Source organism: Parasteatoda tepidariorum, chromosome 10, assembly GCF_982258835.1.
Source record: "Parasteatoda tepidariorum strain Cologne lab strain chromosome 10, Ptep-v5.0, whole genome shotgun sequence".
In the NCBI taxonomy this organism is placed as follows: Eukaryota; Metazoa; Arthropoda; class Arachnida; order Araneae; family Theridiidae; genus Parasteatoda; species Parasteatoda tepidariorum.
The window spans coordinates 54,597,031-54,611,433 of record NC_141764.1 but is presented as its reverse complement, the minus strand read 5'-3'; the positions used below and the strand labels follow the sequence as shown (position 1 = coordinate 54,611,433).

At 29.1% G+C, this 14,403-nt stretch overlaps 1 protein-coding gene across 1 annotated transcript in view; it reads right to left on the bottom strand.

The window, feature by feature from the left end:
- The window catches only part of LOC107452972 (cell adhesion molecule Dscam1), a 257,172-nt gene that overhangs the window by 24,014 nt on the left and 218,755 nt on the right, over positions 1-14,403 (bottom strand). The window contains exon 14 of the mRNA XM_071184720.2: positions 174-305. Coding sequence (XP_071040821.1) covers positions 174-305 — 132 coding nt within the window. The remainder of the gene's footprint in view (positions 1-173; positions 306-14,403) is intronic.

The following is a 14,403-nucleotide window of genomic DNA, read 5'->3' as shown; positions in this document are numbered from 1 at the left end:
ACTATTTTAACTGTTATTTCGTTAGCTTATAGATAGTAACATCACATTAAGTGTTAATTTTACTCTGTAATATCCATTCTAAAAAATAAATTAATACTCAATCTAAGAGAGCAAGATACAATATTTACTAAAAGAAGATATTTATCTAATTTTTTTTTTTTTACTTAACTCACCTTTTAAGTTTTCGGTTATAATTAAATACCGTGAAATAGGACTATTTCCATTAAATGGTGTGGCCCACCTTATATGGACGCTACGGCTTGATATGTGAACAACTTCGATTTGAGATGGGTGATCTGGTGCCTCTGGAAATAGAAAAAGCTATATAAATATTATATGATATGTATTGACTTGGATTTCTGGGAGTCTTTTTGCATAATGAAAGAAAAAAAATTCAATTCAACAGATAATTATCTAATTTCCACTCAATTTTTATCAAACTTTTGTAAAATTGTTATATTTAAGTTTCTAACTTTTAACTGTTAATTTTTTTAACGTTTTTACACTTATAAGAGTTTTACTAGCATGATTTGCTCACTTGAACAGTCTACTTTTTCCATTCTCGTATTTTATACAGCAGATGAAGATGAACCAAGTGGCACCAAATTGCCTTTAGATTTTAATGCATCCATTAGTTGCTAATTGACCATTTCTAACATTAGAATTATGGCCTAGATTACCCAAAGTTCAAGAAAGTGAAGGAAAAAGTAACGTTTTCCAATATGTACCAACCATAAAAGCGAATTAATCACCTGCCAGATGAATATGAATTTTAAAAGAAATGAAATAGCTTTTGTAATAAAATGTAGCCTGAATAGGCATTTAAATAATATTTAACTCATTCCTTTTCTTTTTTTTTTCAGATGAAATAAAATCATTTATCGTCTTGTTTTCCAAATGCTTTTATATCAGATTCGCGATTCCAGGAAGAAAAATTGTTACATCAAAGCCAAAAATCGATGTCTTTGCTTTAGAAACAATGATTTTCTGAAATCGATTTGGGTCCCTTAAAAAAGAGAAGTTTTAGATCGGAATTTATAAAATACCCTAAAACGATTTGGATTTTGTTTCCGAAAAAAACTTTGAGAAAACTGAAATAAAGCAAATTGAAATCAAATTGCTTTGGCTGGACATAGTAAAATATACCCCCGAAAATCAAAATGAAAGGCATCTGTTTACTTTTAAATTTATGTAATGCATGTTTTAAATTATGCAGCCAGGAAGTAAGAGACAAAAGAGGGGGGGGGATGGACAAAACTGAGTCTTTAAGTTATTTCTTTTCATCAGCTCTGAGAATAAAATTGCTTTAATTTTTATTCCATTGCTAAATTAACCCTTTAATTAAATGACTATTCCATTAAATAGATATAATTTGTTGTAAAAAGCTATACTTAAGAATATTTTGACCACATTATAAACTATATATTATAAATTAATCATTATTTGAAAGTATGCCAACATCCGGTTTTATCGATTTGTGTACTGGCATAAAACAGATTCCTTTTCACCAAACCTGAATGGTCTTATACCATTTTTTTTAGTTCCATTTTTAACAAACTGAGATAAAAACGGTATTTATTGGGAATATTTATTTACTTCCAAATTATTTATAAAATAAATCTCTCACTAAATACAGGGGTATTAAAGTCACCGGATGTAAATAATTTTGAATTTAATATATTTGGAATTAAGCATAAAATAAATTAGTTCATCGGATTTAAGAATTAAAATCATACTCATAACTCTTAACGTGTCCTCCTGCAGTGTTATAGGCTACATGCGTCCATTGCTTACAAATGAGAAAATATATTTGATTTTCCACGGATTTTGATGATTTAGAGTAGTGTGAAATGTAGCTGCAAAGTCATATCCGACCATCGGGTTTTTCAAAGCTCTGTCGCCAAGTGAAATAAAAAAGTCACAATTAAGTATCTTACTCATGAAAGAAAGCGATAATTTCAATATATATATATATATATATATATATACATATATATATATATATATATATATATATATATATATATATATATATATATATATATAAGTATATATATATATATGGCAAATAGCTTAAATAGTTTAAGAACTCTTTTTAAATATTGCCAATTTGGGCAAAATATTCCTATTCAGATGAAAATTTTTAAAATCCCTGAATTATTATCAGTTTTTGTACATTTTTATGAGCCCTTATAATGCAGCATTGAAGTAAGTTTTCAAATATTAGGAAATTATACCACAAATGCTTTTCATTTTCACAAAACTTCTTTTCCACATATTTACGTCTTGCGCCATTTTCAGAATAAGTATAGACAAAGCTTTCTTTAGATAGACTGAACATGTTGTAACAATCATTCGTAACTGTCACAAACTCACATCAATTATGAAAATAGTATATTATTCGCAAAAAAAGCATAATTTAATATGATGATGGGGCTTTCGAAAAACAGTCATAAGGTGCGATTTTATCCTATAACACCGCTTCTTATAGTGTAAAGTTGATACAAAACCTGTTTTAATAATTGAAAGCAATAGTTGAAAATGTGTTATTAGATTTTGATTTTTCTAATGTAAATTTTCCAGTATTTAGAAAAAAAAGAGTAAATCGGTGAAGCAAAAACAAAAGTATTCCAGATTGGATTCATCGACACCGATGCAAGCACCGACTTTCTCAAACAATTAGCCTACACTGCTTCCCATTCAATTACAGATAACATAGCGAATGTCTGCAGCTAGTTTAATGTGATTTATGATAGATGGTTGGAAGTATAGACATCACAATAATTGTTTTATCACTATAATACTACTAATAAATAATTATCTAAAAGCAAAATAAAGCATTCCCGCAATAGCCCGTTAGGAGCTAGTGGATTCATAGAAGTTAGGGCTTTATAATGTCATGACCAACAGCTTGATTGTGGTAATGTGGTCAGCACTGCATACAAGGAAGTTTTACTTACCAGACAAGCTGGCACCCATCGTTGAAAGCTGAGTGAACTTCAAGCCATCACTGGGGAACATACTCCAGTTCTTTCAATAACAGCTCATTTCCTCAACCACTAAGTAAACGCTGCTCTATATAATTATTTTGTCTCCATAACAAAACCATTGCCGCGTTCCAGTTTTATCAGCCAACAGGGTGTAGTTTTTTCCAACTCTCCTCTATTTAGTGTGTCCCAATTAATTACTCTATTTTACTAAAAGCAGAGGCATCTTAATAATAATAATTTATATATTCTTTTACTACCTTTTTTTTTCAGATTGATTTCCAATTATTTGCTATTGTTTTCTTAAGAGTATAAATGCATTCTAAGAAAGCAATTTTTGCCTTAAGATATTATATTTTTAGCTAGGCATTCCAGTGGAGGATTGCATCCTGACGAGGACATCTATGTTTTCCAACATTCTGTTTCATTCTTCTCCTTATTATTTTTCTAATTTTCTTAAATTTTAAAAAAATTTTTTTTAGTATATTAAAATTTTTTAATATTTATCAAAGCAAAAAAATGAGTATACTATTTTAATTATTAATTTTAAAGCTTATTACATTTAAAAATTACTAATTTAAGTAAATTGTAGCACTAACAGGTTGCTTAAGATATTGTCATAATTTATGGTACTATAAACAACAAAACAAGTTTTTAGCTTTTTCTCTTACTAAATATGTTTAAGCAAGTTTATGAATTCATCCCCGATAAAGTTTTTCATATGCATGTAACTCAGCTTAAGCGTAATAGGAATTCTTACGTAAAAATATTGGGAAAAACTTGCCTCTCTGGAGTAATTTGTGTTCGAAACTGACTCCCATTTGCGTTACGTGAGAGTGAGAAGAGTGTTACTAAAAACTTCAATTTTCTCACGTAAATGGCGCTTAGCGTACGGTGAATCTATCAATAGGGATATTTTATGCCAGCAATGCAATAAATGATGAGAAAAAGTAGCAAAATGAGATTCAACACAAAAATGAATCATAGTAAATTTTGAAGTGGATTGAAGTTTTTTCCCCATTTAATACGAGGTCAGCATTAAGTTAGATGTTTGTCATTTATTTAACTTATTATAGTTAAAAATGAATTTACAGTTTTATGATCCAATAATGGGAAAAACCTATCTTCAAAATTTATTTTTAACCAACATTTTCAAATTCCTCTCAAAACTTAGTGTTTTTTTATATTATTATTTTATATTATTTATAGGTTTCGTGAATCTTTTTTGCATGACATTTGTTTGCTTTTTTAAATTCAAGAAACTGTGTAATTAATCCGGAAATTAATTTTCGAAAGCAATGATTTTTATCAGTTTCAGTAATGTTTGTCGTCTGGCTTAGACTAAGAAGTAATGTTTTTTTATCGGCTTTAGACTAAAAAGAAAATGTTTTTTTTATTTTTTATAGACTGTTAACTAATGATCCAACATATAAAATTATGACGTTTTTTCAGTGATGGACCAACATAAATTGCTTATCATCTTGAATTTCCACTAAAAACCACCATGCAGCTTGATGGGACCATCAAATCTGCCCAACATCCCAAGTTAGGGATTGTCACCTTTTCATGTTGGGCAAACATAACATACCCATCCCAGTATGTTGGATTTTTAATATGTGCCAACAAAAAAAAATCCATCATGATACAACTCAATTTACTGGTTACCATTATAATTTTCCTGTATAAACCATCATGCTTTTTGTTGGGACAATCAAAATTGTCAGGAATAAAAAAATTAATCCTGATCTAACATAATATATTGGTAACCATTATAATTTTCCATTATAAACCATCTTGCTTTTGTTGGGACCATCAAGACTGCCCAACACTGTGACATTGAAATTGCCTCTGCTTCATGCAGTCATTTTAACTGCTCACCAAAGCAAAAGAAAGGACTGTTCGAAGTACTCTTTTTTATTCATGGAAAAAATAATAAACTTTTACTGGTAGTTTCTGTTAAATAAATTGAAAATTTATTTAAACGACAATTGATATTTATAACCAAACAAATTCATATTTATAAAATATAGCTATTATATAAATATTACTTTGCTAAGAAACAATGGACACAAAACATTGTCAGCATGAGATAAAAATTACATCATTATTCAATGTAAAATGGTTTATTATAAATGGATTTATTATAAAAAGCGAATGCTCTATCCCCTGAGCTATCGCGACTGTACACAGTACTATATTGAGTTCTGCAGTATTAGACTAGTGCACACAGAACTAGGTTGATGCGCACAAAACAATTTTGGTGCACCCTGTAATAAAATGGAGTGCATAGCATTACTTTGGTGTACACAGTTCATCATGATTACGAGTAATACTGTATACATATAGCTTAATTAAGATGAAATTGGAGGACGTGTTCAATTTACGTCCTAATTTGAATTATTTTGTCCTAATTTTAATTGAAGACACAAATTTTTAATTAAGAGTTGGGATTGTTCCGTTGATTTAGAAATTATACAGTATAGGTTTACACATAAAATAGCACAATGGAAAATTAGAGCTGAGAGGTACTTTGCTATTACAAATGAATTCTATCGTTGAATTTTCTCATGAACGATCTGCATTATTGTGACTCAATTTCTTTATTAATGCACTCAATTTCATGCCTTAAAGCTAAAGTCCTTTTTTAGATATGGGCAAATGTATTCACCTTCCTTTTTTAAAAAAAGAAGAATAACGTTAAATCGCATGATCCGGGTCACCAATTCTGATGTTCAAAACGGAAAATTTCTCTACCTGAAAATAATATAAAAAGCCTCAGAACATTGATCAAGAATTAAAACCAGTTTTTCTTTTGCGTGGTAATTAATTTTTAATATCCCTGGATCAACAGCTGTCATTTCCTTGTTTTTTTTATTTGTTCTTTTAGCACTGGCGAAAAATTCAAATATTGTCTAAATATTAAAATAATTTAAAGAAAGAACATGTATATTTACAATGGCTTACTATTTGATTCTTAATTAATATGTTACAGCAGTAGTTTCGATTCGTTTATTTTAAATGACCTAAAAATTTAAATTTTGTGATTTGTTACAATGTTGAGTCTTCATTACATATTGTATTAATTAAAATGAATATAGTTTCATATTTATGTTATATATATATATATATATATATATATATATATATATATATATATATATATATATATATATATATATATATATATATATATATATATATATATATATATATATATATGCGCGCTCTATCCCTGAACCACCATCGCTGGAGGAGAGAGATTGACAAATTATTAGAAAAGACTAATTATTATTCTTGCTATAAATTATCTAACAATATTACACTTGTGAAACATTGAATTTTAATAAACATTGTGAGTTATGCTATGCAAATTACTAATTCTTTAAAAATTTAAAACTTTAAATTTAAATATCGTTAAACCAAATTTAAAAAATAATACTTAAGAAATATGTAAAATATTCATTTACATATACTTTATACTTTATTTGACATTTTTGACAGAGAAAAATTTAATAAAAGTGCAATACAATGCGTAAAAATCTTTTCATTAATGTTCTCTTGATTTTTGTTGACTATTTGAGACTACCAAAAGCTAAAAATAAATAAATATATATGCACTTGCATGGATAAAACTTAAGATACGTTAATTACGTCAATGTTGACTTTTTACTTGGAAAATTTTTGAACTTTAAAAGCTCAAATGTAAGCACAACATTTTTACGAATTTCTTTAAAGAAGCTTCACTTCTCAAATGAGACCTTAAATTGTTCATCCAACAGTACAAAATTCGAATTAAGAAAACAAAAACAAACAAAATTTGAAAAAAAGGAAGGAAATGAAAAACAAACAGAAAACAAACTACCACAGTAATACTTTCAAGAAGAGAAAAGGAGAAATTCCTATTCTGTAAAGAGAAAGCTCAAAACTCTTACCAGAATTCAAACCAGGCTGGAATATTCCTCTGAACTCTAATCGAAAAATCCTTCAAAAATTGCAATGTTTCTGAATCGAATTTTAGCCTCGGGCAAAGAAACGCAACGGGAAAGAGAGAGCAAAAGACAAATACAACTAAGTCTTCGTTTGGATGGAAGATGCGGAGGATGCTGAATCGGGATAAACTTATGATCCGCGTGTTCTTTGTTCGCGTGGTGTCCCTCAGGGTAGAGTTTTCGATATGGATGAGGAAGTTTGTAACAAGGCTTTTGCTTCGAAATTAGAATGCTACCTTCTAACGATATTCTCTCTTGTATAAAGGTTTTCTTTTAGAAGGATTTAAAGGGATTGTCTGCAAATGTAAAATATGTTTTGCATGTGTAAGAGGAATAAATCAATCTAGACTAAAAGTGACAACTTCTTTTAAAAAGTGTGCTTAAGTTGTTACATGCTCAAAGTGCGCAAACTTGCATTTTTTTAGCTTTAGGCTCAGTTTGCTATTTGCTGTCTGGGCTGATGAAGGTTGTTCTAATGCAACAATAAATTACGTTGATTAAAATACAAATTTTATTAAAAAATAATAAAAAGTCAGAAAGCAAAATAAGTAAAAATATAATCTGATCATCAGTTCACACGATTATATCCGTAAAATAGAGTGCTTTCTTCTTAGTCCCGCAGTGGACTGATCGTTTAGACACAGTTCCCAGCCGATCACCGAAGTCAAGCATCACTGGTTGCGGTCAGTGTGCGGATGGGTGACCACTTGGATCAGTCTGCGTAGGGACCAAGGGTGTGCGGTATGGGTCCTCGTTAAACTGTTTTACCGTAAAGTGCTCGACTTCGCGTGCAGGTCGTTGGGCTACCGAAGCGGGGGTGCCATCCCCTTTGCAGAGGATCAAAATTGTGATGGCATGTCTTCGGTTCATCCTCAGGGATGTTTCCCAGACCATCGCCAATAGCACATTGTGCAGATCTAGTACGACGTAAATGAATTACAACAGCTTTCTTCTTAATTTATTTTTTTAATTTCTATGTTAATCTGTCTTTTCTTTAATTCTTTTTGGTCTTTTTATATTCAAGTAGTTTACAGTTATTAGTTCTTTTGTGGAAGAATTTCCTTGATATAAAGAGGTGGAATAATATTATGGAAGCAATTATGCTCGTTAGTTTGATGTAATCCACAATAGCTTAGTGGTAAAGTCTCTGAACTGTCACTCAGAAGGAATGAGGCTCGATCCCCAGCGACGGTTTGATAACCACCCAGTTTCAGATGGATGTATACCAACTTATATGGGAAGTGAAGGCAGTCAACTCGCAATGTTCGCCACATTGTCACCGTCATGTCGTTCATAATGAAATTTTTAACTTTTACTTTTATGATCATTTTTACGCCTTATAAGTTATTGCTTTACTCTATGAATCCTGAGTGAATGCTTGTTTTACTCTATGAATCCTGTGCGAATGCTTGTTTTACTCTATGAATCCTGAGCGAATGCTTGCTTTACTCTATGAATCCTGAGTGAATGCTTGCTTTAGTTTGAATTTGTTGATATAGCTTTTTTTTATTTTTAATTCGTGCTTAAAAGAAATCTTTCGATACGTCAAAAAGGAAAAGTTTATTTTTTTAATTAAAATAATGCATTATTATTTAAAATAATACTTGAATTTATGAAATTTTTAGTAAATGCAAGTGCAATAATTATTTTTTATTTCTGGAAAATGTCATAACTTTATTGATAAGGATTTCGTATTTTCCATTTTGCATAAAATTTTTACTATATTTTTTTTTCTTCAAATTAAACAGATTATTTCCGACATATTTTTTTTATTTAGTTTAATTTTATAAATAATATAACGGAAATTGAATAAAAAGAACGTGGTTTTGAAATTAACATCAAATCATTATTATTTAAAATAATCATTAATATTTAAATCATTATTGTTTAAATCATTATTGTTTAAATCATTATTGTTTAAAAGAATACTTAAATTTAAACATTTTTTAGTAAATGCAAGTGCAATAATATTTTTTTTTTACTTCTTGAAAAAATCATAACTTTGATAAGGCTTTTGTATTTTCCATTTTGCATTTAATTTTTACTGTAATTTTAATTTTTGTTTTCAAATTAAATAGATTACTTCCGGCATAATTTTTTTATTTAATTTAATTTTATAAATAATATAATGGAAATTGAATAAAAAGAACGTGGTTTTAAAATTAACTTAAAAAATTTAGACGCGTTAATATGTTCACTAAAATCTTCATATTGCTTAAAAATGTAATTTATGACTTTGAAGAAGAATCGATTTTCAATAAAATAGAATGATGAAGAAAAAATGAGTACTGTTCTGACACTAAAAATAATTTTTTATTTCTTTTGCTAAGGAATTTCTCGGAAAAAAAATTTTTTTTCCAAAATGCTACACAAGGAAAAATAAGTATGGTCAAGACAATCAGAATATGATAAAATTTACCGTGCTTCTGACTTTATGGGTACATTTAAAGCCTCGATAACTTTTACCAATAATGATTTTGGTAAAATTAACAATAAAGTATGTTTTTATCATAAGTGATAAAATTTGATAATTTTATTTTGATACCTTAGAGCATGGAAAAAGAAAACAATTATTCGGTTAAATTTACTTTTCAGTTTTGTGATTTTCAGTAAATGTATGGAGATAAAGCTTTTTTCTTAAGAAACCATAATTTCCGGTAAACCGTTACCATGTGAATAAAAATATTACTGAATGAATGGTTTAAATACCATATGTTTCAGTTTTATAGACCCAAATTATATTTTTTACTTCAGAAGTATTACCATTCAGTAAGGTAATTTTACCAGAATGGTTTTCTTCTTGCAGCGAGGCACACTATTTGAAATTAGAAACTCAATTTTTATTTCTTGATAAGTGTTACTTATTCAAACAGTAAAATAACATCATTTTTTGTCACTTAACAGTGTTATTTATTTCAAGCGAGATATCTTTACGGATCCAAGGAGAGAACAAAACAGTATTTTAATTTGTAAAATTAATAGTTATATTTAAAAAATATCTACTGTAGACTATCAAATAAATCAACAAATTAAATAAATAATCCCAAGAAAATGAAGCAGTTAAATATTACTTGCTTAAAAATTTCATTTGCTTCAAAAATAAGCAAACTGGGAATAACAGTCGACAAGTTTCAAGCACTCAGTCTTGAAAATGGGAGCCTATTTTTGAGTGATTGAAACATGTCTAATGTCTATTTCTATTTTGTAAATGTTTGATGCGAATGAAGTTTTTAATCAAGTAAATCAACGACTTGGAATGTACTTCTTTTCTCTATTACTTCGTGGCAATCGATTTTTTTTTTCAAACTGTCAATTCCTCTTTAAGCTTTTAACTTTTATCACTAGGCTAGCCGATCGTCAATCATAAAAAAATGCCATATAGTTTCAGGTTAAGGTCTTGTTATACGTTTAGAGGTTTTACTATATTTTATATAATATATTGTTTTAGAAACAGACTATTCCTAACATTTTCTTTCTTCATGGTTCTAATTTTTAAGATTTTTTTAAAAATCTTCTACTATTTTGTTTCGCAAAATATTTTTCTGCCCTTTTTTCCAGCTAAATCCTTTTTTTAATGTATAAAGGACAAATAACGAATTTATAAAATTGCGTGATAAGTACTTATTTGAAAATTTTTAATTACTCCCTAAAAGTGATTTAAAATTTGTGATTTGTAAGAAAAATATAGTCCTTCAATTAGCAAGCACTTTCACTTCAGTATAATTCTATAGTTAACAACAATACTTTAATCTTTGAAACTACCAAACTTAACAATTTCTGGAAAGAAAAAACCCTTAAAAGTACTCTTTTGTGATATTCTGAAAACAGTTTTATACTCATAAGCAAACATTTCAAATTAATTGCATTAATCCAAATAATAGAACCACTTACTTATATACTCATTTACATATCACTTTTAAATAAAGGATTTTACGTAATTATCACAGAACAATTATTATTTTTGCAAACACTTCCATGAAGATTGAATTAATTTTTAATTTATTTTCTAGTCTGGCATTTATTCCCTGTCTCGAGTATACATTTATTCCGCAAAACTTTCAAAAATGGTTCATTTAAATTTGAGCCTCGTCTTCTTCCGAAGAGAAAAACAAAACAAAGCTTTTCCCCCTAACTGCAACTGCAGAAAACACTTTGCCTGTACATTTCCCTCCTCGCTTACAGCTCCCTTTACCCTGAGTGTTATCTTAGCAGGCATGAGGAGGAAGTTTTGTGAAGTTTCGCTTGAGAGAAATTCAACCCCTAGCTCTAACATCTCAACCGCGAGAGTAAGTTCCTTATGGATTTAATAAATTTACCCGCTTTTAATTAGTTTTCTACTATTGGGCCAGCATGAGATCCTCTTGTCTTTTAAAAGCTATTCCAGGAGCTTCCTTAGCGCAAAGTCTGCTTGGTTTAAAAGGGGGGGGGGTTAAAATGACATGAGGGGGTTTTGCTTTAGGTGACAGGATGAATCGTCCTGAATATGTATTTTGGTGGTTGACAGCTTTGTATGGAAAGATTGAACAAGGAAGATATAGGTTTAGCTTATAGACTTGATTCGTAGCATATGTGCATCTGTAATTAGAATTTAATTAAAAATTGGAGTATCGTGTCTTCTTGAAGTCGGTGATTTTGAGGAAATTAAATCTGTAAGTATATTAATTTAATAAACTTTTGATTGATAGTTTACATGGTTTATTTCAATAAATAAAAAAATTAAGAATAATTTAGATTTTTTTTTTGAATTTTAAGAAGTAACTTTTCTCAAGATTTATTTTAATTTATTTTTTACACAGAGTTTGAAACCTATCTATGTGAATAAGAATAATTGTTCCTCTGTTCATTCTGGGTGAGCATGAACTTTGACGTTCGTTATATTGCAATATAATTTAGCACACTGACAGTTCTAACAAATGTGTCAGGATTAAATTCCTTTTGGGCTTAATAAATTTTCTTGCTTTACATTAGTTTTCTGATATTAATTCATCGTACAAACCTCTTGTCTTTTGAAAATTATTCCAGAACCCTGAACTTTCTGATTTAGAAAAACTTCTAGATTTTGAAGGTTTGTATGACACAAATAACAGGAAGCGAACGCGAGTTCTTGAAGCGACTGGCAAAATCGACTTGAATCTGTAATTTAGTTATTCATAGAATCTGTAATTTAGTTCAGTTATTGTTTAGTAATATAGTTAGAATTCAGAAACTTGAATTAGCTGTAGATTACAGCATTGCAAGAAAAGACTATGACCAAGGAAAATATGGAACTAAAAGGGTTAAATAGAAAAAAAATATTAAGTTATCAATTAGAATTCGATGATTTTAAGCAAATGAAATCTGAATACATATTTATTTATTAAACTTCCACTGGAAGTAATTTAGCTTGAAAAAAAAATGAAACGGAATGGTTTTAATATTTAAAATATTATTCTAATATTTAAAGTTAACAGTAGTCTTTCTCACAATTCCATTTTACTCCAAGAAGCTTTTATAAAGTTGAGAAAAAAATCAATTGATTGCATTTTGTAATTTTCTTGAAATGATTCTTTAAAATAATTTTTTTAAAAATAACCAAGATAAGTACATGACAAAAGCATTGTCGACAAGGTACATTCTAATATGATATTAATAAATTATTTTCTGGTAAAATTATAAGAAAACTTGGATTTATGGATTGGGGTTAAAGACCCATATGAAAAAGAAAGAAGTGTCTCTGCTATTATTGGAGGGAGAATCGTGAAGCCCATGTCTACTTAAAGAAGATAAAATCCCTTATGACTCACCATAAATTCATTCCCTGAAATAGTACATTATTTTACATGAAAAATTCACTGTTACTAGAAATATTTTTATCATTATTGTTCATAAGTGAAATAGTACTTAGTAGTAAAAGCATGCATGATTGGTCTAAATGGGTATAAAATAATTGGCAAGTCATAAAAATGTGTCAGTAATAATTGCCTTACTACGAATTACAACTTTTTAAAATTTTAAATGAATTCTTCAGAAATTGTCACTTATAAAACTATTAACATGAATAAAAATTATTAAATACTATAAATTCATTAAAACAATGTTAAATTTATGAATATGTAGAACGAATTTGAAATGGTAGCTTACAATGGTTAGATTACGGTAAATGACCGGCAAGAAGTGTTCCAGTCTATGACCTTAATAACAAATTTGTGCCCGCTGAGCTATTGTAACCATAAACATAGAGAATTCTCATAAAATATCTGATCACCGCCCGTAAATTGCCGGCCTTCACATTATGTGAACAATTTTTCATTTTTGGCAAACCGTACATAAGATCACGTCGTTAAGAAAAAATCTCTTCCGAATCTTAAAGATACTTTCGCGTGTTTTTTCTTCAAGATCCACAGCAGTTGCTAGTATTTTTAGGACATCTTATAGCTTTAAAAATATACTCTAGGAATTTTATTTGAACGATCTATTTATACATATTTAGATTAATAGAAACAAAAAGAAAACTGAAAACAAAAAAAATCTCCTACGCACATAACTCTTTTCAAAAATGAAAAATATTGTAATCGAATTCTGTCTGTACAATCACTTATATAAATAAATATAGTTGGACGTTTTATCTGAATTGTTATTGAAGTATGCAAAGATAAAAATGGAATTTGACGTGCACAGTTACTGATAAAAGCAATGACGGTAAAAGGAATTTTATATTCTTGGGCAAAGATAGTAGCAAAATTCTGTATAATGGAAGAGAAAAGTTAGTTCGAAATATTTATTTTCATGGTCGTCTGTATAACCATAAACATAAAGAATTCTCGTAAAATATCTGATCACTGCCAGTAAATTGCCGCTATATTCTTAATCTTATGCCGCTATATTCTTAATTATTTTAACGCTTGTCGAGGAGCGACAGAAATGCCTCCGAGATCAAAAAATTTAGAAGGGGTGTGAGAGAGTGTCATTTATTGCCGTTTGGGATTCGAACCCAGAATTGGCGTATGACCAGGACAAGAACCAGGTTATACCCAGGAACCAAAACATAACATGATGTTGTAACCATCATGGAAACTGGTGTACAACACCAAATTAAATTAGGAAATGAATGTAATAATCTTATACATGAGCAGTCGACTCAACTAATGCAGCTGAAATTCGTTGCAAACAGGCTTTTTCCACAAATTAGGGAGCAGGCCGTAATACATTAACTGCCAATTTCCTAATTTTACGGTAATTTCTTCGAGTATAATAAAATAATATTAAATAGAGATATTTTTATAATAAATATTTCAATTCAATAACAGGAGTAAATTGGATAAAAACTATCTCTTGTACAATGTCATCTCAGTTGAGAAACAAAAGCGTTTATATACATTCAGGGGCGGATTAAGCGCACTCGGGGCCCTAGGCCATTCAAATTTTTGGGGCCCTTAGATTAAATTTTT